Raw genomic sequence first — 19,969 nt, 5'->3', positions numbered from 1 at the left:
GGGTCGATTATCAATAGATTTTTTAATATTCAGATTGTCACTTACTAACTACACCTTTAGAGGGTTGTCAGGTGTACGAGCATAATAAATAAAGCAGGTCAGAAATAGATAATTACTGAACAACCTTTTAAACGCTCTTTGAACCCACCCAGAAAACGACTTTACTATACAGGTATGGCACAAGCCTTTGGTAAAACTATCACAAACAATGCTTTACTTATAACTAGTTTTTTTTATAATTTTACAGATCCACATTTTAAAAATACAATGCCAACAAAAATACAAAAAGCTTTATTTAGAAATATGGTACAAGCAGTCCAAATGTCTGAATATTTTCAATACTTTCACTGTTATAAGTGTTGTTTTTCCTCCCATCATCTCCAATTTCACCCCTTGTTTCATGCGCTTTTTATTGTTTGCATCACAAAGTGCATCCAGTGCACAGCTCGGCCCACACTGTCCAGGCACAGTCCAACATAATGTACGGTGAAACATGTCTTCAGGGTACAAATCAGAGAAAATTGAAGCGAAACTCCTCCTTTGATGGCGTGAAGACGAAAGCTGACGTCTCCTCTTGAGTCTGTGATGTCGGAGCTGAATCCTGGGCTTCTGGTTGTTGCAGGTTCTCCCCCGTGGCGGCTGTCTGGGTTTTGACTTCAGCTCTTCGGTGGAAAACACACTTCTTTGGAGCATCAGGCACAACTTTGACCTGAGCTGATGCAATTTCTGTTGGGATCGGAGGAATCTGTCACTTAAACACACCTAAAAGTTCTTTCACAAGATGGATTTTTATTTATTTTTACATGTGAGCAACTTTCACTCTTTAAATCACTGTACTGCTACAATCCACTCACCACTCTGAATGAGTTTGTACTGCTTGGTCTTCTCTTCCTCCATTTTTTTCCTGTAATCACCGGTCATGGCTCTCATCACCTGCCTCTTCTTAGCCAGAGGAGCTTTGGAGCTTCGCAGAGTCTTCAGGGCACGAGAGGCTTCCTCCTCTGTGGGGAGAAAATGTTAAATTTTTTGTTTTATTTGTGCACAGGACGTAGTCTGAGTTATGTTAAATCATGTCAAATCCAGTCTGTATTTATAGCACTACACCCCTGAACACATCAGCAAAGAATCAAATCAAACAAACTAGTGTAAACAGGTCACATAATCTGTAAGGTAAACATCATACTCTGTTTTGGTGTACCCTTCTGAGACCTCATTCCCGATTCCAGCTGCTCGATACACCAGTCCAGCTGTCTGTTCAGCTGCTCTTCTGCACTCTGAAACACATTCGGACATCAGGTCAGCCAATGAACTGGAACCTACCATGATTACTTTAAGGGAAAACATTCAACGCTGACCAGCTCGGTGTCCTCGCCTCCTTCACTCCCCTCAGCTGAACTCGCTTTCTGCTGTGGCTCAGCACTATGCGAGGGTTTTTTCTTTCCAGATTTCTTCTTCTTCTTGGCTTTTGATTGCACTGATGGTTCAGGCGGAGGGTTAACCTCCTGCAGCGGGGAAGGATTTTCCTTCTGGGCGCCTTGTTGGCTGAGTGTAGAAGAGGTGTCTGGGCTCTCTGTCGTCTCCATGTTTTCTACAGCTGTATCAGCAGTAATCTGAAAGTTGAAGGCGAAAGCAGAGCTCCGTCCGGTAAAGGATATCTGGCTCGTTGCAGGTTCGCTCCTGTCTGATAGAGACGTCTCCTCCTGAAGAGCTGCAGAGTTGTCGGGGAGGAAGTTAAATCTGAAGGCGTTGTCAGTGCGAGTCCAGAGGGGCTTGTCAGCTGTGCTGTCCACAGGAGCAGAGCTGTTTGTTTTAGGTTCAATATCTGTTGAATGAACACACACACACACACACACACACACACACACACAACAATATATGGAATAGTGCATTAATTACCTCAAAGCTTATTCTAACTTTCATTGTAAACAAATACAGACAAATAACCTAGCATTAATGAAAACATTTTAAACCCACTACTCTTGATTTCCACGTTTTGTCCCCAAATGGAGCCTAGAATCGACCTGCATCAAGGATGGTAGGAAACATGTGTTAAATGCTGCGTCATGTAATGTAATGATAATGTAACTTACCTATAAACAGCAGCTGCTGCTCGCTCATGCTGAGTCTGGCAGTGTTGCAGGTTTTCAGTTCAAGTTAGATTGAACCATTAAACTGGACTCACTCAGAGGAACAGGCAGCAGTAGGAGCCAACACTTAAAGAAAGATACTGCTATGTTCTTGGTTTACGTGAAATCGTGTTGTGTTCAGACACTTACCATCGGTGTCACGTGAGAATGTGTCCGGTAAGTGTAGTTTCCCAAACGCGTGTAGTTCCGCTTGGTGTTGTTCTCGTGACCCAGTTGGTTGAACTGTGGGTAGTAAGTGGATTGACACACATATACTGCACATTACATAATAGACTTTACACACTGATTTTATGTTCTTCTTTGTTAAAATATAAGACCAGGAAATTGGTTATAAAGGTCACTACGGATTAACTTGCAATGTTTTTTATAGCCTACAGAAGACATTTATTTATATTATATAAATATTTGTTCACATAATTGTGTACATAATAGTGCTGACTATTACTTTACCTTTATTTGTTCAGCTTTGGTGTCCTTGTTCTTAGGTGTTGTGTCTATTCATCTGTAAGGACACTTACAGATGAACTGATTCTGACTCTAAAGTAAGCTGTAATTTACAGCTCTAGATAATAATAAAAAAACTTTTACAACCTTAAAAAACAACAATAAAAATCAAAGTACTGGATACATTTTTGGCAGAAATAGAAAAAGAAAACTGTATAAAAACTGTAAAAATAAGAACAGGTGTCACGAATATAAAGAGGACAAAAGTAAACACTATAAATAAAGGCTGTAACGCAGACACCAGGAAGAAGAAGCTAAAAATAAACAAATAAGTAATCACTGTATGCTGATGAAGCTGACCTGAGAGTAACAGGAAAGGGTGATTTTGTCACCAGGCTGTTGGTGGCTGGCTCTGTGTCAGTTTCCAGCTGAACTCTCCTCTTTTAACGTAGACACAAAGGATCTGGCTGTTTGTGGTCTAGACCTGATGACTGATGCCTGACCACAGGGGTGTTTTCTAAACAGATGTAAGCTAAGAAAGCAACAGAAACACAATCGGTGCCTTATAATAACATAATGATCCATCCAGGTTCTGTCAGAAAAGAGGCTGAAACTGTGATCTGGGGTTTTCTCAAACATTTGTGGAAGAACAGAGATGCACATGCTGTGTTAGGTGTGCAATGCTTTGTAAACAGGTTTTATATGGTGTTTTGAAAGTAACAGCAGTGTTTAGTTTATGTATAGCCTTTGGTATCTTTTCAGATTATGGTGAAATATAATTTTATTGACTCTCAAAACAGCTGGCTTGTGTTTAACTGGCTCAGGGTTCAGACTAAGGAGGGAGAATAACACACATGAGGATATCAGTGATGTAGGAGTGTGCATGGATGAGTGAAGTATGTTGTATGCTGAAAATGTAGGGGACCATACAGGAGCGGAGAGAAAGAGGGACTGTGTGTGCAGGCCAGCTTAAAAGGGTCCAGCCCAGGAGAACCTCCTCTTTCTGGTGACTTCCACAGCCTGGAAGAGGAGAAGAAAAGGCCAAGCAGACCAGAGTAAACAGGAGGGGTCGTCCTAGTGTATAAGTGCAGCTGCATCCCAAACTGAATATTCCCATGTTAATACACTGTGACTGTGAAGTAATAATAATATTTTTTCCCCTATCCATAATTCAAGGTGAAGATACTTATTTCTACACATAGCATAGCATAACATATCCAATGTCCAATAGGGCAGCGTTGTTCCCTTTTGTTCCCTTAATGAAAAGAAAGGGATCGATGAGCACCATAATTTAAAAGATTATTTATAAATCTTGAGGATGTAGAACCAAAACAGGGTACGGACTAAGAAGAAGCAGTTTCAGGTTCATGAATGAATATCGATTCCTCAGAAGAAAAAGAAGAAGAAGACGCTAATGTCCCATTTTCTTTCAAACTCAGAGGCAGCGATCCTCATCTTTTCCTCCACTAATCACATTCCGTCGGGGAGTTGAGTTTGGACCAATCATGTGAGCCCGGGGGCGGGACTTCGAGCCCCGCTCCTCTCAGACTATAAATACCTCCTCCTGTTCCCTCCCCAGTTGAGTTAACCGAAACCTGAGACGGAGACGTCGAGTTCCCGGAAAATAAACACAAACGGTAACGTGGTGAGAGAGTTTATTATTGTTGGGTGTTTTTTTTTGTACTTTCGTCGTTATTAATCATGAACTGTACGGTGTACGTTGATTTCCAGCTCGGTAAGAGCCGTTAAAATACGGTTGGACGAACGTTTAACCGTCAGCCAATTGACAACAAAACGGCGCGCGCTATAGCCAGTCGGCTAACTATTAGCTACATCTTTACTCCCTAAGAAACCCGCGATATTATAGTTTAACTTCCACGTAAGGTTTACTTCGCTTGAACGATTATACGTGAAAACGGTTTATTTGGACGGCAACGGTGTCTTAACGTTGACGTAAACCTTTTGTGGTAGCTAGCTGGCGCCATTTTGCAACCGTCCGTGTTAGCTTTAAATTCGCTTGCTAACGACAGCAAAGAAACGTGTGTGTCCCCTGTAGCTTAATGGTGGCGGGGCTTTGTATGTGCTTGTTTATTACATTAAGACCGTCGCTGTGCCGACACACGAGTTGTACATCAATCTACATATTCAGTCGCGTCTCTGTGACCGGTGAGCTGAAGCTAATGTTTCCTACTTCTCTAACTTTGCGTTTCAAGTGAGAATTTATGAGAAAATTGTTTATATTGTTTAATGAGGATGTGGGTCATATAACTGTCACTGGTGCTACGCTTCCTCTTGAGGACAACAATTCAAAGCAGCGACGATTATAATACTGAGAACAGTGCTTTATGACATTTAATTTGTAGTTTGCCTCATCTTTTGTTTGTGTTTATATTTTTTTTTAATTCCAGATCCGAAGGTAAATTATGGCTCGTACCAAGCAGACCGCTCGTAAATCCACCGGAGGAAAGGCGCCTAGGAAGCAGCTGGCCACCAAAGCTGCCAGGAAAAGCGCGCCCTCCACTGGCGGCGTGAAGAAGCCCCACAGATACAGGTACACATGTTCACAGTGATAATGTTTTTGTTTCAGGTGGTGCTGTTGGGATTTCACTCTTGCTGTTGCTATGAATTATGTCCAGATTGAGAGAAGCAGCATATAACTCCATAGTGCAGTGTGTATGTACACAAGATCTTTGTTTCATTGGGTCGGTCAGGCAGCTTTCCAATAAGGAATCTGCATATTTGATGTAGTTTTCTTGCTGCCTAGTCTTTGTTTTTCCATAATTAAAGTGCTACAATGAACGGTGAGAAATTATGTGTTTTTCGAGGTCTTAAAAAGAAGCGTATCATTTGTTATAGGCCTGGAACTGTTGCTCTGCGTGAGATCCGTCGGTACCAGAAGTCCACTGAGCTGCTCATCAGGAAGCTGCCTTTCCAGCGTCTTGTCAGGGAAATCGCTCAGGATTTCAAGACAGATCTGCGTTTCCAGAGTGCAGCTATTGGAGCTCTGCAGGTATGGCGCTATATCTTTTTCCTTTTTTGGAGGGGGAGGGGGAGCAGCAGTGCCTAATATCAAAGTTATATCCTCTCCGTTGTCTATAATTATAACTGACGTTATTCTCTCCTTGTAGGAAGCCAGTGAGGCATACTTGGTTGGACTGTTTGAGGACACCAACCTGTGCGCCATTCACGCAAAGAGGGTTACCATCATGCCCAAGGACATTCAGCTGGCCAGGCGAATTAGAGGAGAGCGTGCCTAAATGAATGAATTTTATCTTTTTAGTCAGGGAGGGGTGGGTGGGAAAGACAGGGGGTTTGTTTTGTAAATCTTGAACTATTACCAGCATGTATGCCACCTGATTTGTCATTTGTAGTTTCTGGCATGTTTTTTTTTGTACTTCATTTGTCATTTCACTCTTGACTCTCTTCAACTGTCCTATTCACTGTAGAATAGAGCTTGATATATGTAAATTCTGAATCAAAATATTCCACTGCCTTTCTCAGGTTTGCAAATCTATTTTAGAATCTGTACCTTTTAATCCTGTGTGTGCATGTCATAGGATTTCTTGTTGTGCTGTAAATAAACTTTCCGCTACCTCAATTTCTTTTGGCCTTGGTTCATTTTTAATTTTTTTTTTTTAGGTTTGACGTCAGATACTTCTGGATACATGAGATTGTAACTATTTTCATGAAGTTGGGACACTTCAGATCAATGTGACAAACTAGGACTTTACAAATTACTAGTGAAGTGCCAAACACTACCACTTGGGTCAAGTGGTACAGAGTGTATTTGTGTGTATATATAAAAACATGCTGTAATTGATGTACATAAATAGAAATGCAGACTAAGCCCAAGTTCAGTGTCTCAATCAAGGCATTTTAATCCATGTTATGGTCAAACAATTTGTAACTGCTGGAAAAACAAGCTTCCATAGTACTGGACGGCTTCACTACTCCACCTCCAGGGTTGTCAGAGCACTGAGTTTGCGCCACAGCTAGAACTATTAGACATTTCACAATAAATATATACATCCCAAGTCCAACATTGGTTAATTTGATTTATCTTGCTCCTCCTCTTCATCTGAAAGCAAGCTGGGTATCCGCTCATACAGATGCTTCTCCAGCTCTGCATCAATGTCAGTCTCTTCTCTCAGTGCACACCACAGAAGGAAGCTGGCGGTGAGCAGGCTGAATGGGAGGACCCTCCACCAAGGACGCTTATATTGGCTCCCCAGGGAGCGGTCCACTTTCCAGGTTCTGAAACTGGCTTTACTGGTGGAGAACTTGATGGGCTCATTCTTCACCTCTTGATCATCATCTGTGGACTTTGCTGTTCTCTGCAAGCTCACAGCTAGGGACCGCACACCATTCAGTCTGCTGACAAAGAAAAATTTAGTTTAGTGCTGTACTATAATATATACTCTTATGATGTACTTGTACTTCACTATTTGTATTTTGGATACTTGACTTAAGTTTATTAAAATGATACATTGTTATTGTAAGGCCTACTAATACAGTGCAATATCCAATAATATAATATGTAATACATTAACAGTTACATGTATACCGACTGCATACTGAGCACTTTTCATTTTGAAACTTTAAATATATGGTGCTGTTAATATTGCTGTACTGTCAGTGAAGTAAGACTTTAGATGTAAAACCTTTTAATTAAGTAAAGCAGCTGAATACTTCTCCCACATCTGGACTTGCTATACTTCATGATAGCGACTGATGAGCAATGGGACTCAAATGGGGCAATAACAGGATCAACCTTAAAACAAATCTTTTCTAGAGGTGTACTGGGCCTATATATGGACCAATATATTGATATATTATCTGTCAGCCAATATGCAACTAGAAAATGCAGCACTGATACATGTGAGGCAAATTAGAAACAGTGTCGCCACTTTTTAATCCAAAGAATCAAACATATCTCTTATGTGATTATATACATAACAACAGATTGCTTTTATATTAGTTCTCAAACACCAACATTGACATTTAGGGCTCTAACTCTTTTTTTAATGATATAGTTCACATCAATTTTGATTTGTCCCCTGTAGGGTCGCAGGATGTGTCGCAGCTCATCTCAAACGAGCCTAATCCTGCAGCTTCTCCACTGACAGTGAATTATAAAAGAAAACTGGTACCACCCGCCCATTAGTTTACATTATCTAAGTCATAACTTAAACACTACAAGCAGCTAATACACAATATATAATTATACTTCAAGTACATAGAGTGTCATTGTCAGTAGCCCAACTCAAAAAGTGTAATGTGATGACAGGAACAGATTTTGGTTAACATCTATCACAACATGTGACTCCCTCTCTCAATACCACAGGAAACATTTAACTACCAGGCTGCAGCTGTTTAAAGTATGTAACCAAGATACAAACACTCATATCTCATATCAGCTGACACAATCCGTAAGCTTCAGTATTGGGAGTGTCATTGATTCATTTATTACACTGAGTCATTGAGTCACAGCACCGCTACAGAGCCAACATGGAGAGTTTACCACAGATTTACATTGACTCACCTCACGGTCGAAGCTGCGCTGTGAACAAATATTCCCCGACTCAGACCGCCGAAAACTCGTCCTGCTGTTGTAGACATCTTGGACAATTGGTCATCTTAGGACGCACGACGTTAGGTAAATGAAACTGAAGGTTTTTCTTACCAAACGCACCTTGGTTAGGTCATGTAACACATCGTTGTGCAACCTTGAATTGCTTCCGCGGCCACCGCTGAACGCTGGTGTGGACCGTTCCACTAAGATGTGACGTTAGAGGGTTGTCTGAGGTCATCATGATATTTTATAAAACATAACTTTATACTGTTATTGTTAACATAATAAAGGATTAAACGTGTTTTTATTTTGTTTGCCAGCGTAGCTTATATGTTATTTCTTATTATTAGTAGATAGAAATGGCCCTGTTGCCATGGTAAATGTAGACGATAAAATGTCCTACTACTAAATGGACCTTGAGGTGAAATTATTTTGTAAACTGCTTTTAACAAGGTAAAAAAAAACACTGAGCCACAACGTCCTTGGTGCCAGCTGCTGTACGGTGTGACAACAATATCCTGCATTAAATTCACTGTGTTACACTTTGTGTTACACTTTGTGTTTTAATGATACGAGGGTCTTTGAAGCAGCCGCACACGTCGACCAATCACAGAACGAGAAGAGAAATCCCTCAAATCACGATTCACTAAGGCGATATCACTTCCTGGTTGAGTTCCCATGCTGGTTTTGTGCTTTCCGCTGAGACCTGCACGCTTTTATCATAGTTAAAGTAAGTATGTGTGTGTATAAGAACAGTGTGATAAAGGAAATGTTTGGTCCACGATTAAGTTTGAGTGGTTTTAGCGTTTCTACGTGGCGGCCTTTATTTAATCACTTCCATGGGGACATGAAAACAATAATAGGATACAGTTGGGAATAAAGAGATGTTATGCAATAGTACGTGTAGTCCAGTTGAGTATTCATATTCAGTTGTACTTTAACTCATCTGTTTCTTTCTGTGTTAGTGTCATGAAAAGTTTAATACAGCAAATTAAGAAAAGCACTTATCCTTCTCAGTCTCTAAGGTTTGTTGTCTGTCCGTTTAATACCGCACACAGTTCTCTAGTGACATGTTTTTGCTTGTAGGAGTAAATAATCTCATGGCTAAAGACAAATCCTTGAAACCAGACACAAATCCTCCTAAAAGGAAGAAGTTGAGCTCGAATGCCAGCGAGGTTCACGCAGAAGAAATGATGAACACTAAAGAACAAAAGAAAAGGAAGAAGATGGAAGTGGAGGTGAGTAGTACAGTCCCTTGTATCTGTGCCTGTTTTAGATGACACAACATGAGAATGCCTTTAAAAACCAAATGTTTATTTCATTCAGGAGCCTTCAGATGTGACAGTCACACCAGCTGATAAAAAACAGAAAAAGGAAAAAAAACGCAAAAAGAAACAAGCGACAGGACAAACAGAGGTAAGAGTGTTCACCGTTTCCTTTTGTTTTCTTTGAAATGTGCACATCGCTTTATGTTGCTGGTTTCTGTGAATGCTCGGGTGAACTCTGTACAGAGAATTTTTTTTACTAGTGCTGGTAATAACTCTCTCGTACATCCAATTGTGTTCTAAAAACAATGTGCACAAATTCACTGATAATCACAGTTTAGACCAGCTAAACGTTGTGTTTTTAATGCTTTAAAAATGATGTAATTCACATATTACTCTTACAGCTGAGTTGAATAGTTGAATTTAAATGAAAAAGTGCAATCAGAAATGTCTAAAAAGGCTGACATTTAATTTGATAATCTGATCTGTAAAAACACTTGATCCAAAATTCCCAAGAAATGGTAGGCATGGATGGACCTTTTTAAATAGGTGAAGAGTTTCCACAACAGTTTGAGCCCTTTCTTTTACATTGTCCATTAATGAAAACTGTCTTCACACTCATGGCACAGACATGTTGTTCTGTAGTTTCTGTGTGACCGACCTGCAGTTGGTATTTATTTGAAGGGAGTATAACAGTTTGTGGAAGGATGTTGGAGCTTAAATGTGTGGACTGGCCTGGTCTGTCGCATATTGCATGGCTGCTTGTGCTTGCAGCTTGTACATAGACGGATCTTCCTGAGCCTGATCTGTGCAGCTTGGCACATCTGCTCTTCTCTTGGAGAAAAAGCCTCAGTTTCTCCTGAAAGGTCTCCCCAAGGAAACTGTAGATGAGTGGGTTCAGGCAGCTGTTTGAGAAGGCCGCCAGTCTGACCGCATGACCTGTCAAGGGGTAGTCCTGCCACAGTGTGCTGCTGCCGTCTGTGTCACCTCTCAGAAGGTGAACACTTATAAACACATTCTCCGGGAGCCAGCAGAGGAAGAAGACTAACACAGCTGCTGAGATCAACCGCAGGGCTTTCTGCCTGCGAGGCCTCTGCTGTGGGCCGTTTTTCTGAAGCACCCGTGCTATTCTCCAGTAGCACAGACCCAAGATGCAAAAAGGCAGCAAGAAACCCAGCGTCACCTCCAGCCACTGAATCTGGGTCACGTTGGCGAAGCAGAAATGGAGCTCTCCGGCGTGCTGCCTTTGAGCAATAGCAAAAGGGAGCACGGTGAACAAAGATGAGGACACCCAGATAAGGCAGCAGCTGAGGCGTGCGCGCGGCATGCTGCGACCTATGAGGCCAGTCAGTGCGACAAACCGGTCGAAGCTCATCCAGGTTAAGAAGAAGACGCTGCTGTACATGTTGAGCTGCTGGAAAAGGTTCATGAAGGTGCAGAGGCTGGCCATGTCATAGTAGCCCTGCTTCAGGTTGAACACCTCGATCAGAGAGTCGGCAACAAGGGCGAGGTCGGCCACGGCCAGGTTCACAAAGTAGAGGTCCGGGGCCGTGAAGCGGCCCCTGTGGTCCAGGTTGACCACTAAGATGAGGATGTTCCCAACGAAGCCGATAGGAAACAGAAATATAGTGTAGATGCTGGAGAGGAAGAGGCTAATAATATAATGGTGAGGGCTCTCTGAAGCCGCCTGCAGAAAATCTGAGACGACTGCCTTTTGTGTGTAATTTAGCTGTTTAACAGACAAGTGATTCTCCATGATGCCTCTGTAGTCCACATACATGGTCTTGTCCATATTAAACCTTTGCTTTGACCTCGTGTTAAGTTGCCATAGGTCTTGGTTTTCCATGGGTTTTAAGCCTCTGTGAAATCCCTGGTGCCATCTCCTTCCCCTTTTATGCACTGTGGTCTTCTTAGCTGTATAGTGGAGTTGATGCCCACACTTTGTTCTAGACAGAAAATAGAAGTTTGGTAAGTTAACAGCTTGTTTTCAGCTTCTTAGGACCTAGCTTTAACGTGAATTAATCCTTCTGAAGCCAAAGGTTCTGTGCACATTATCAATAAATGACAATAGATTTCAATGTAGTGTATATTATTTGATGGTCACTTAAAAATAACTTTATAATTTGTGATTAAACGTGCTGTGTACGACTTTCAGACTAGATGTCGTACTAGATCATCAACACCAGCACTAAAAACAAACTAAAACTTACCAAAGCCATCTTTGTTAGTCTTTACACTGTTCCAGCAACAATCACTAACTCTGGTTTGGTCAAAATAAATTCTTAATTCACAGAGGTAGATAAGAAAAACAGTAGTTCGAGTTCTTACGAAGAGATGCACATGCACTTGGTGGTCGATTGATATGGGTTTTTCACTGGCAGATGCTGATTTATAGAGAGCAAGGCTGTTGAAAGTTCGAGCATCAAAACAGAGAGAGGGAGTGTGACGACATTCTCTGCTCAGGACGCCTTCACTATATCTTTACATAGCAAATAGTTGTTTGCTGCTATATTAATGTTAAAAAGATAAAAGCATATAGTTAACCATAATCTCAAAGCTCTGCTGTAACTCTTTGTCCTCAAAATCAGTCCAACTGCCTGCAGTTTAATTATTAAAGTTTAAAAAATAATGCTATAAAATGCCCTAAAGTAACCTTCTGAGGATACAACATTGTTATAATGGGTTGCCCTGATAATTTAGGGGTTTAGACTACCAGGGCTACTAGATTACTAGACTATGTCCCTGGTTCGAGTCTGAGCAGGGACCTTTGTTGCATGTTAGTCCAGTTTTTGTGCTCTCCCTCTCTCCCTCTCTTGTTACCTGACCTCTCTACTGTTGATTATCTAATAATGGAATACAATAGTCCAAAACACTTATTTAACTTACTTATATAACAAATGTAATGACAATTAAGTCAGTTGTCTTTGAAATACAGTAATTTTGTAAATTTGTCATTTATATAGATAAATATAGAATATTGTAAACGTACCTTAGTTTCCTTGCACGGCATTGAAGGTCCTCCAAACCTATCGGTCTTTATGGTGGTGAATATGAAAGCAGGTGTCACAGTAAATCCAGGAGAGGGAAGGGTTGTGGTGCCTCCCACCTATTACAGCGAGTAACACAAACGCACAATACGCACACACGCACACGTTAGATCTTTAAGCCAAACATGAAAACAATGTTTTTTTAATTATAGCTTCACTTTATTAGCAACATGCTAAGTAGTCATGTTGATCATCACCTGTATATTTTTACATGAAATTATCTATTCCATGTATAATTATTGTCAAACTGGGACACTGAGCCAACTTTTCAACGCTGGCTTTGATTGTAGAATGTTAAAATATATAAATATGGGAGTCCATGGCCTTTTAGCAAAGACAGACTGAACAGTGTATTTACACAAAACAAGATGGACAGGTGGGGAGTCTGACTTCTTTATTTAGCTGCACTTTTGCTTTTTGGTTTTGATTTGTAGGCACCTGTTTGAGACTGTAGATGATTTAGCATGTTAATTCTGTAATGCATTGCATTTTGGATTGAATTATTCTGTAACATATATCTCTGACCTAAAGCATTGCCACTATGATTTTGCACATTTCACATGACGTCACATCTTATGCAACCCGGCTCCTATTAATTTTCCTGCTGGTCCCTGGTTTTGTGTCACTCTCTGTTGGCACCAATGCAATATGTGATCCATGTAGGTCGGTTATTCCTCGAACTGGTGCCCATCAGTTTCTTGGAATGAGTTGACTTGTCTGGCTTGTATTAGTTCTTTAATGGCTTTAAATATAATGACATGAAGATATTGGCACTGTTGGCCTGAACTTAGAATCTGACTTTTTTTTTCCTTGACTAAATGTTTCCTGTGTGGCATTCAGGGAATGTTTTTTCCAGGCATTTTTTATAAACGGGCTTTTGTGCAAAACATGTTAATGCAAAGTCAGTTTTCCAAGAAAAGCGAGGTGGCAAAGAGCAGGTTCAAGATGTATAAAATTGCACTTTCTACTGTCAGGAAGTCCTTTTTTAAAATTGTCTTGTTCATGGTTTATTTATAAAAAACTATATGAACATTATTAATAATAATAATAATAACATTGTTATTATAGTAACAGTAAGGACTATACCAACATGTTGCACAATGTACAGCAATTTTTTTGAAAACTAAAAATGTACAAAAAAATGAAATGAAAAATAGCTAAGCAAACTTTCATTTACTGGAGACACTAAAAATGGAATTGCATGTATGTAAAAACCTTAACATTGTCACTCATAACAGAAAAAGAAATAGCAAAAGCACTAAAAAAGTTAATAAGAATGTGTCTAATACATCAGATGTCAAAAGTCTTTAATTTGATGCATCAATAGAGTCCTGTTCACATAGATGAGAGAGCTTTTTTCCTCTATGACTCTATGTCCTGCAGGGTGTCTGTGATCTCAATGTGGGGAGCTATGATGTTTCTGGTGGGCTGTGTGCGCCCTCGGCTTCGACACCAGTCCCTCAGCTGACTAAACACTCCGTGGAGACTCTCTCGACACGGCCTGTGCATGAACAGCACCAGCAGCAGGCTGGCGCTGCTCCCCGAGAACAGTACAAACTCTGCCACGCTGATGAACGCTCGCTCTCGAACCTTCCTCTCTGACTGTGCTCCTCTCACCAGCGCCACGCTGTAGAAGAGCTGGCAGAAGAACACAACCATGGTGACTGTCAGGAACACAGGACCCTCCTCGGAGCCAGAGAGGAAACGTCCCTTAGATTTCCGCTGCCGGACGCAGCCACCTATTAGAAGTCCCGCTTGGAGGACGTAGGGAATCAAAACAGCCAGACACAACCTAGCAGCTGCATACGAAGCTCCAGCACTGACTAGATCCATAAAACACTTGCTCGTTTCCTGTAGACCATCTCTGGGTCCACGAAGCCCAGCCAGCAGCAGAGAAATCAGAACAGAAGTCAGGATCACCAGAGTCCCACAGACCCCAGGCTTCCTCAGCAGGGCATGGGATGGTGGATCCAGAGTCAGGACATAAGCCATGAGCACTAAGACCAACAGGCCACACAGAGAGGCTGTGTTGATTGTGAAGGAGAGAGCAGCACAGCCCAAACCTGTGGTCCAGAGGTACTTAGGTCTGTAGGCCACAGCGTGGAGAGAGAGGAGCACGAGCAGCAGCTGGAAGCCACAGAAGGCCCAGAGCAGGCAATCGAGCCAGGCTGGGCTTCTTTGGGCTCTGTAGGTGTGGATGAAGCTGTAGAGCAGGAAGAAGCTGGCGATGAAGCCCAACACGGCTAAGAAACTGTAGACATAGTTAGCTCTGGAGGTTAGATCATTGGCTGCAATTTCATCTTCGGTCATAGAGGAGAATGTTGAATTAGACATGCCCATGATGATGGTGGTGGTGGTGGTGGTGTTCATGATGGTGGAACTGTCAGAAAATAGAGGTGTGGTGCTCCTCTCGGTCGAGTTCAGGCTTTCATTAGACTGGAAACAAAAAGAGAAAACACCCACTGATGAGATCCTGTCCTTATCATCACTCTCCACTGTTTGTCAAACATTTCCTCCAATCGGGATGAACAGAGCTCTAGTGAACTATCAGCAAAGTTCAAGATAATTTAGTTACAAGTATTTATCGCCTGGTGTCTGTAAATCAGCTGCTCTTTCAGTGCACAAAAACAAGTGTAAATACATTTTTAGAGCAACCTTGTTTGAGTATTTAAACTAATGTATCATCTGTTTCTTATACATTTCAGACAGTGTTACTATTGCATTAAATAGGGTTTCCACAGGAACATACTCTTACAACATATAGTACATTTCCTTCCTATAGTAGCTTAAAGTTGAGCTAAAATTTGAACTTATTGCAAATTATCATTATAGATCTCTAAAAAATATAAACAGTGCTGACTAGCTTTTAATAAGAATTGTTTTCTTTCTGAAATCTTCTCTACAACCACATGTCCCTGTTGGCTACTCTTTGTCTGTTCCCCTTTGAGGAACTCCCTGCGCAGTAAAAACACATGTTTCCACTTACCATTTTTTGCTTTCGTCACCCGCTCGTCTTCTGTTTTGTATCCACCAGCCCAACGCTGCTGATTGACTCAAAGCTCTAAAAATGATGCTCACTGTAAAGGACTTCTTATATTTCTGTGGGCAATACGCCGTCAGCATACTTTCAAAATGACTTCGTGGCCATGTGATCAAAATCTTTTCCTCCCCTCCCTCTTTTTTTTTCATCACCATGCAGAGAGAGGTCTGGTAAATCAGAGAACATACAGAGTCCCTTGTTTTACTTCCCCTGAGAGTTAAACACAGTATTTACGTTGTGTTATGGTTACTGGCTACAGCAGATATATGGCTGTAATTTGGTTCTTTCTTTCTCTTTAGTTTTCACCTTGTTAGAAAAAAAATATTTATTTTTATTTTTCTCTGTGGTAGTTTAGTCATGCAACTGAAACCAGTTCAAAATTCACTCACATAACACCTCGTTTTATAGATTTCTTGCGCTGCAAAAAACTGACTAAACAGGTGGTTATTTTTAAACAGTGCAACTATGCGCAGTAGATAGTCTAGAGAGTGTTTCGCATGCAATGCAGAAGGGATGTTGCACACCACAGTTGCCACCTAGTTAAATGAGTGTGATGCTGACCTCATAAGGCTGCAGAAACAGGAAACGTCCCTCTGAGCTGCAGCGCAACAGGAAGTTTTCCAAACTCAAAAGGCGCATTTAGCTTTCATTTGTCTTTAATGCGGCCGAACAACAAAATGTCATGTTTATTTTTCAGTCAGAACAAATCAAACTTTACGTATTCAAGAAAATGGCCTTTAATGTACACAAAGTGAAATGATTGTTCTAACATTTTCTTATCGTTCAATCACAGTCAGTGTGAGTTATTTAGGGATGTTTGATAATAGTTTCACAAAAACACAAGAAAATGATAAGGGTCAACAAAGGAAGGTCTGTTAATGTAGATAACTCCCATGAATGCTTGTATTGCTTTGTTGTGACAGATTTCTGATCCACCCCGTGGCCCAGAGGGGACACATGAGCTGGAGGGAGAGGAGGACTTGACCCCTGAGGAGAAGAGGGTTCTGGAGAGGAAGATGAAGAAGATCCTGAAAAAGGAAGAGAAGAAGAGGCTTAAAGCTGAGGGAGAGACCTTAGAGAGAACTGAAACATCAGGACCAACTGCGGCTCAGCAGGCCTTAGATTACCTCACCTGGTAAGAAAGACCACAGAGCTCCTGCTTATGATGAAGTCTGAATCCACATAACCAGGAAGCAAGATGTAAATGGCTCAAAAACACTGCATATATACAAAATGTACATTTATTTTTCACATTTTAGAGGACCTGTGTGTTGGATTTAGTGGCACTGTAGTTGCAGATTGCTTCACCCTCCCCTTCTAAGTGTGAAGTGTGACCACAAAACGCTCGAAAAGCCCTATCTAGAGCAAGTGCTTGGTTTGTTCCTTCTGGGCTACATGGTTCAACATGGCTCCATGGAAGGCGAACCACGGTCTGTAGATTGAGAAGAGTTGTGCTCTTTGTGCCTGAAAGAGCTTACAACTGGTTTTCACACATTTAAGATTCAATTCATTCACCACACACAAACAACAGCCTCAACCATTATACCCTCTATGTTTTACTATGAATGTGTCAGGCAGGTTTTGGTAATGGTTGAGGTTGTTGGTAATGGTTGAGGTTGTTGTTTGAGTATGGTGAATTAACTGAATTGTGTCTTAAAGGTGTGAAAACCAGTTGTCCTCTGTGCCTGAAGGAGCTTCCTGAAGTCTGATAAAATAACCCTGATGATGTCACTAGGGTTATCTCAACTTGAGACCAAAAAGCAGAAAGTCTGTGTGGCAAATGTGGGGCATTTAGTTTGAAAGATCTTTGTTTTTACCCATATGGGTGACAATTTAAAGGAAAACCAACACAAACCTCTGAGTCTCTGGAACCCTCTCCATTCTGCCATAGGTGTTCAATTGATTTGCATCATTATCTTTTTAATCTATTCAATGACCACTTGTTTCCTGTATTAAAGCATCTGCATTTGTCATGTTTCTCCACTCTTTCATTAAGATTTTTCCTTTAGTTTGTCACCTGTCTGTATATGGGAGCACTATAAAGCAACTCAGAATAAAGTAACTCTGTGGTATGAAGTACTGCAGCCCACACGTAAAACTCACACTGGTTTTGTCTTTGCAGCTGGGCTGAAACCCGTACAAAGTGGAAGTTCCAGAAGACCAGGCAGACGTGGTTACTACAGCATATGTTCGACTCCGAAAAGGTAAAAATATTCTGCATTAGGGTTTGACGATGGGGGATTTTTTTCACAGCTGAGGTAAAGAGAGAGGGGGGTGCTAACCTCAGAGCTATGTCTTCCTGTTTGATTGTTTGTGAGTTACACCCACTCTCTAATCTAAATGAATTTCTTTTTAACTAACATTTTTTTAATGTAGCATGGTTGAGCTGTACGAAGCACTGCTACAGACTTTCTTGTAGAACAGAAAGATGAATTTGCCAGAAGTTCATTTTTAGTATATCTGAATATTTCACCTCATCAGTCTTTATGAACTGCCCTAAAAATACATATTAAGACGCTCGCTTGTGCTGCCTTTTTAAAATTAATTTGTTTTAGGCGTACAATATACTGTAGATTTATGAGGAAAGGACAATGTTTGGTAGAGTACTGAAAATCTATAACTTAGTAAAAGTTAAAAAAACCTCAAGTAAAAGTAAAAATGTGCAGTGTAAATTACTCAAAGTAAAGTAACTTTCCATACTAATATTTTTTTAGGGTGTATAACTACTACAACTATGAAAGTAATGTTAGGGTTTTAGTTGGCATTACACTAGGTTCACTGCTTTCTAAATCACACCATTTTAAAAGCTCACTGGCCGTAGACCACTAGTTACTAGATGAGTTAGTGTCATTATCATAACATCAAAGATTAACGTTTCACATGAAGGATTAACATAGCTAACATTTGCTTGCTAACTACATTTTCACCTACAGTATATGCAATGTATATATACTTCAGTGTGCTTGAAGAAGGAGTTTTTAAAAGCAAAGAGCTCACCACAGCAAGCACTTCACCATGTAACTGTTCTCTAAATTTTAGTATAAGAAGTGGAGAGAATGTCACTAGAAGCTGCCTCCTGTACTAGCTTTTGCTCCTTCATCATCGCATCTTGGTCAAAAGACAGGTGGTGATTATTTTTCTTCCACACAGCTGCAACTTGGCATCTGCAGCAGATCACTCGCTCCCCCTCTACACTCAATCCCTGCATTTAGAGCAGACAAGTTGTGACAAAGGTTTAAATGGCAAATGTAGCAAAGTAAAAAGTAGAAGTACAGTTTAAAAAGTCCTTTTAAAATACTTTTTTACTCGTGTGTTACTTGAAATCCGTTACTACCCACCCCTGGACAAGGGGAATTATAATATGTGAAATGGACAGACAAGAACATTCAAGTAACATAATCATTTAAAATACTCGTTCTCAGATCCCTGATGAGAAGTTTCCCATACTGCTCCAGTACCTGGAGGGGCTGCGTGGAGGAGCCAAAGACACCACAGTGAAGAAGGCCTTAGCCCTGGTTGAAGAGTCAGGACAAGCACCAGAGGACAAAGCTGTCCAACAGAGGGCGCACAGAGCCAGAGAACTTATACAGCTGCTCTCCTGAACCCACCACCATCAAAGAAAGAGACCAACTAAAAAAAAAAAAGACTGAACCATGTTTGTTTTATCAGTGGACTGAATGATTGTCCTGGTCTCAGGCTATGATTAAAACATGTTGTTTTATATGTAGTTTTTTGGAAGATTGCTTTGGGGAAAGGATGAGTTTTCATTAAATTATCAGTATTGCTCACATTTTTTATTTTAATGTCTAGGTACATTTTCTTCTCAATTTCTTGATGTTATTAAATTGCCTATTTGTAATCAGTCACCCAAACCATTTTATAAAACATGAAATCTCATTTTATTAATACATGTTACACTGTAATTAAAAGTAGTTTTTCACTACTTTTTTTAAACTCCAAATGTTCAGAGTACAGCGTCCAGTTTGACCATTTTGGACAGATGAGGAGAGATGTAAATCCCGATAGATGATACAGAAAGCTTAGAGACTGCTGGAGTTAAAAGTCTCAGGAATGTTTGTAGTCGAGACATGTTTGTGCCTGTCAAAGCCCATAATCTGAAGTCACCAATGAGAATAACTTTTCTCATCCACTCAAGGTATAAGTGTGATTAACGTGTTTTGGTTTTACAACTAACTTATCACCAAAACTCCTTCCAGCCTAACGGTTAATGTTTCATACATGTGCATTTGAGATTTGTATGTCTCTGCTTATCTACCAATTCCCAACTCTATTTCCAGAACAGATATACAGTAGGTATAGGAGCAGCTGCCAGTGCTAGCTGCAGTTTCAGGGAGAATGTAGGGCCTTCTGCGCTACTGAAGCACATGTGTTTACTGTAAGGTTACAAACTTTTTCAGGAAGGAAACTGAGACTCTATATGTGGGTGAAGGCTG

At 40.7% G+C, this 19,969-nt stretch overlaps 5 protein-coding genes across 9 annotated transcripts; 2 read left to right on the top strand and 3 right to left on the bottom strand.

Annotated features, from left to right (window-relative positions):
- Nucleotides 1-275: 275 nt before the first annotated feature.
- cunh8orf33 (chromosome unknown C8orf33 homolog) lies at nucleotides 276-2,321 on the bottom strand. Its single transcript, XM_051418849.1, has 5 exons — nucleotides 2,091-2,321; nucleotides 1,356-1,822; nucleotides 1,184-1,274; nucleotides 855-1,001; nucleotides 276-726 (listed from the first exon to the last, which is right to left on the bottom strand). Exons 1-5 carry the CDS (start codon nucleotides 2,116-2,118, stop codon nucleotides 512-514), a joined length of 948 nt encoding a protein of 315 aa, XP_051274809.1. The 5' UTR covers nucleotides 2,119-2,321; the 3' UTR covers nucleotides 276-511.
- Nucleotides 2,322-4,130: 1,809 nt separating this feature from the next.
- h3f3d (H3 histone, family 3D) lies at nucleotides 4,131-6,189 on the top strand. Of its 3 annotated transcripts, none has more exons than XM_051418853.1 (4): nucleotides 4,131-4,228; nucleotides 5,000-5,142; nucleotides 5,448-5,601; nucleotides 5,720-6,189. In XM_051418853.1, exons 2-4 carry the CDS (start codon nucleotides 5,015-5,017, stop codon nucleotides 5,846-5,848), a joined length of 411 nt encoding a protein of 136 aa, XP_051274813.1. In that variant the 5' UTR covers nucleotides 4,131-4,228; nucleotides 5,000-5,014; the 3' UTR covers nucleotides 5,849-6,189. The 3 variants fall into 3 exon arrangements, with proteins under 3 accessions (XP_051274813.1, XP_051274814.1, XP_051274816.1); XM_051418854.1 differs by having other exon boundaries at nucleotides 4,145-4,236; XM_051418856.1 differs by having other exon boundaries at nucleotides 4,172-4,233.
- A 255-nt stretch (nucleotides 6,190-6,444) lies between these two features.
- LOC127373938 (protein ccsmst1) lies at nucleotides 6,445-8,349 on the bottom strand. Of its 2 annotated transcripts, none has more exons than XM_051418857.1 (2): nucleotides 8,134-8,349; nucleotides 6,445-6,965 (listed from the first exon to the last, which is right to left on the bottom strand). In XM_051418857.1, the coding sequence occupies exons 1-2, from the start codon at nucleotides 8,208-8,210 to the stop codon at nucleotides 6,638-6,640; spliced, it is 405 nt and encodes a 134-aa protein (XP_051274817.1). In that variant the 5' UTR covers nucleotides 8,211-8,349; the 3' UTR covers nucleotides 6,445-6,637. The 2 variants fall into 2 exon arrangements, with proteins under 2 accessions (XP_051274817.1, XP_051274818.1); XM_051418858.1 differs by having other exon boundaries at nucleotides 6,445-6,962; nucleotides 8,134-8,345.
- Nucleotides 8,350-8,741: 392 nt separating this feature from the next.
- Nucleotides 8,742-19,305, top strand: LOC127373936 (uncharacterized protein C7orf50 homolog). The gene is made up of 6 exons (XM_051418852.1): nucleotides 8,742-8,893; nucleotides 9,250-9,401; nucleotides 9,490-9,579; nucleotides 16,439-16,650; nucleotides 17,638-17,719; nucleotides 18,938-19,305. Exons 2-6 carry the CDS (start codon nucleotides 9,264-9,266, stop codon nucleotides 19,115-19,117), a joined length of 702 nt encoding a protein of 233 aa, XP_051274812.1. The 5' UTR covers nucleotides 8,742-8,893; nucleotides 9,250-9,263; the 3' UTR covers nucleotides 19,118-19,305.
- LOC127373931 (G-protein coupled estrogen receptor 1) lies at nucleotides 9,457-15,968 on the bottom strand. 2 transcript variants are annotated; one of them, XM_051418847.1, is made up of 3 exons: nucleotides 15,462-15,968; nucleotides 12,418-14,911; nucleotides 9,457-11,374 (listed from the first exon to the last, which is right to left on the bottom strand). In XM_051418847.1, exon 3 carries the CDS (start codon nucleotides 11,272-11,274, stop codon nucleotides 9,970-9,972), a length of 1,305 nt encoding a protein of 434 aa, XP_051274807.1. In that variant the 5' UTR covers nucleotides 11,275-11,374; nucleotides 12,418-14,911; nucleotides 15,462-15,968; the 3' UTR covers nucleotides 9,457-9,969. The 2 variants fall into 2 exon arrangements, with proteins under 2 accessions (XP_051274807.1, XP_051274808.1); XM_051418848.1 differs by lacking the exon at nucleotides 9,457-11,374 and having other exon boundaries at nucleotides 12,855-14,911; nucleotides 15,462-15,922.
- Nucleotides 19,306-19,969: the final 664 nt, after the last annotated feature.

Source organism: Dicentrarchus labrax, unplaced genomic scaffold (genome assembly GCF_905237075.1).
Source record: "Dicentrarchus labrax unplaced genomic scaffold, dlabrax2021, whole genome shotgun sequence".
In the NCBI taxonomy this organism is placed as follows: Eukaryota; Metazoa; Chordata; class Actinopteri; family Moronidae; genus Dicentrarchus; species Dicentrarchus labrax.
This window is presented reverse-complemented; position numbering and strand designations above follow the sequence as displayed.

Bases quoted from the DNA above. Each gene is read 5' to 3' on its own strand.
- cunh8orf33 (XM_051418849.1), bottom strand. From the start codon at position 2,118: ATGAGCGAGCAGCAGCTGCTGTTTATAG. The intron at 1,823-2,090 runs GTAAGTTACATT...TTCATTCAACAG, and splicing joins GCAGCAGCTGCTGTTTATAG to ATATTGAACCTAAAACAAAC. The intron at 1,275-1,355 runs GTCAGCGTTGAA...AATGTGTTTCAG, and splicing joins GAGGCGAGGACACCGAGCTG to AGTGCAGAAGAGCAGCTGAA.
- h3f3d (XM_051418853.1), top strand. From the start codon at position 5,015: ATGGCTCGTACCAAGCAGACCGCTCGTAAATCCACCGGAGGAAAGGCG. The intron at 5,143-5,447 runs GTACACATGTTC...CATTTGTTATAG, and splicing joins AAGAAGCCCCACAGATACAG to GCCTGGAACTGTTGCTCTGC. The intron at 5,602-5,719 runs GTATGGCGCTAT...CTCTCCTTGTAG, and splicing joins CAGCTATTGGAGCTCTGCAG to GAAGCCAGTGAGGCATACTT.
- LOC127373938 (XM_051418857.1), bottom strand. From the start codon at position 8,210: ATGTCTACAACAGCAGGACGAGTTTTCGGCGGTCTGAGTCGGGGAATA. The intron at 6,966-8,133 runs GTGAGTCAATGT...TTTCTTTGTCAG, and splicing joins AGCGCAGCTTCGACCGTGAG to CAGACTGAATGGTGTGCGGT.
- LOC127373936 (XM_051418852.1), top strand. From the start codon at position 9,264: ATGGCTAAAGACAAATCCTTGAAACCAGACACAAATCCTCCTAAAAGG. The intron at 9,580-16,438 runs GTAAGAGTGTTC...TTGTTGTGACAG, and splicing joins AAGCGACAGGACAAACAGAG to ATTTCTGATCCACCCCGTGG. The intron at 16,651-17,637 runs GTAAGAAAGACC...TTGTCTTTGCAG, and splicing joins GCCTTAGATTACCTCACCTG to CTGGGCTGAAACCCGTACAA.
- LOC127373931 (XM_051418847.1), bottom strand. From the start codon at position 11,274: ATGGAAAACCAAGACCTATGGCAACTTAACACGAGGTCAAAGCAAAGG.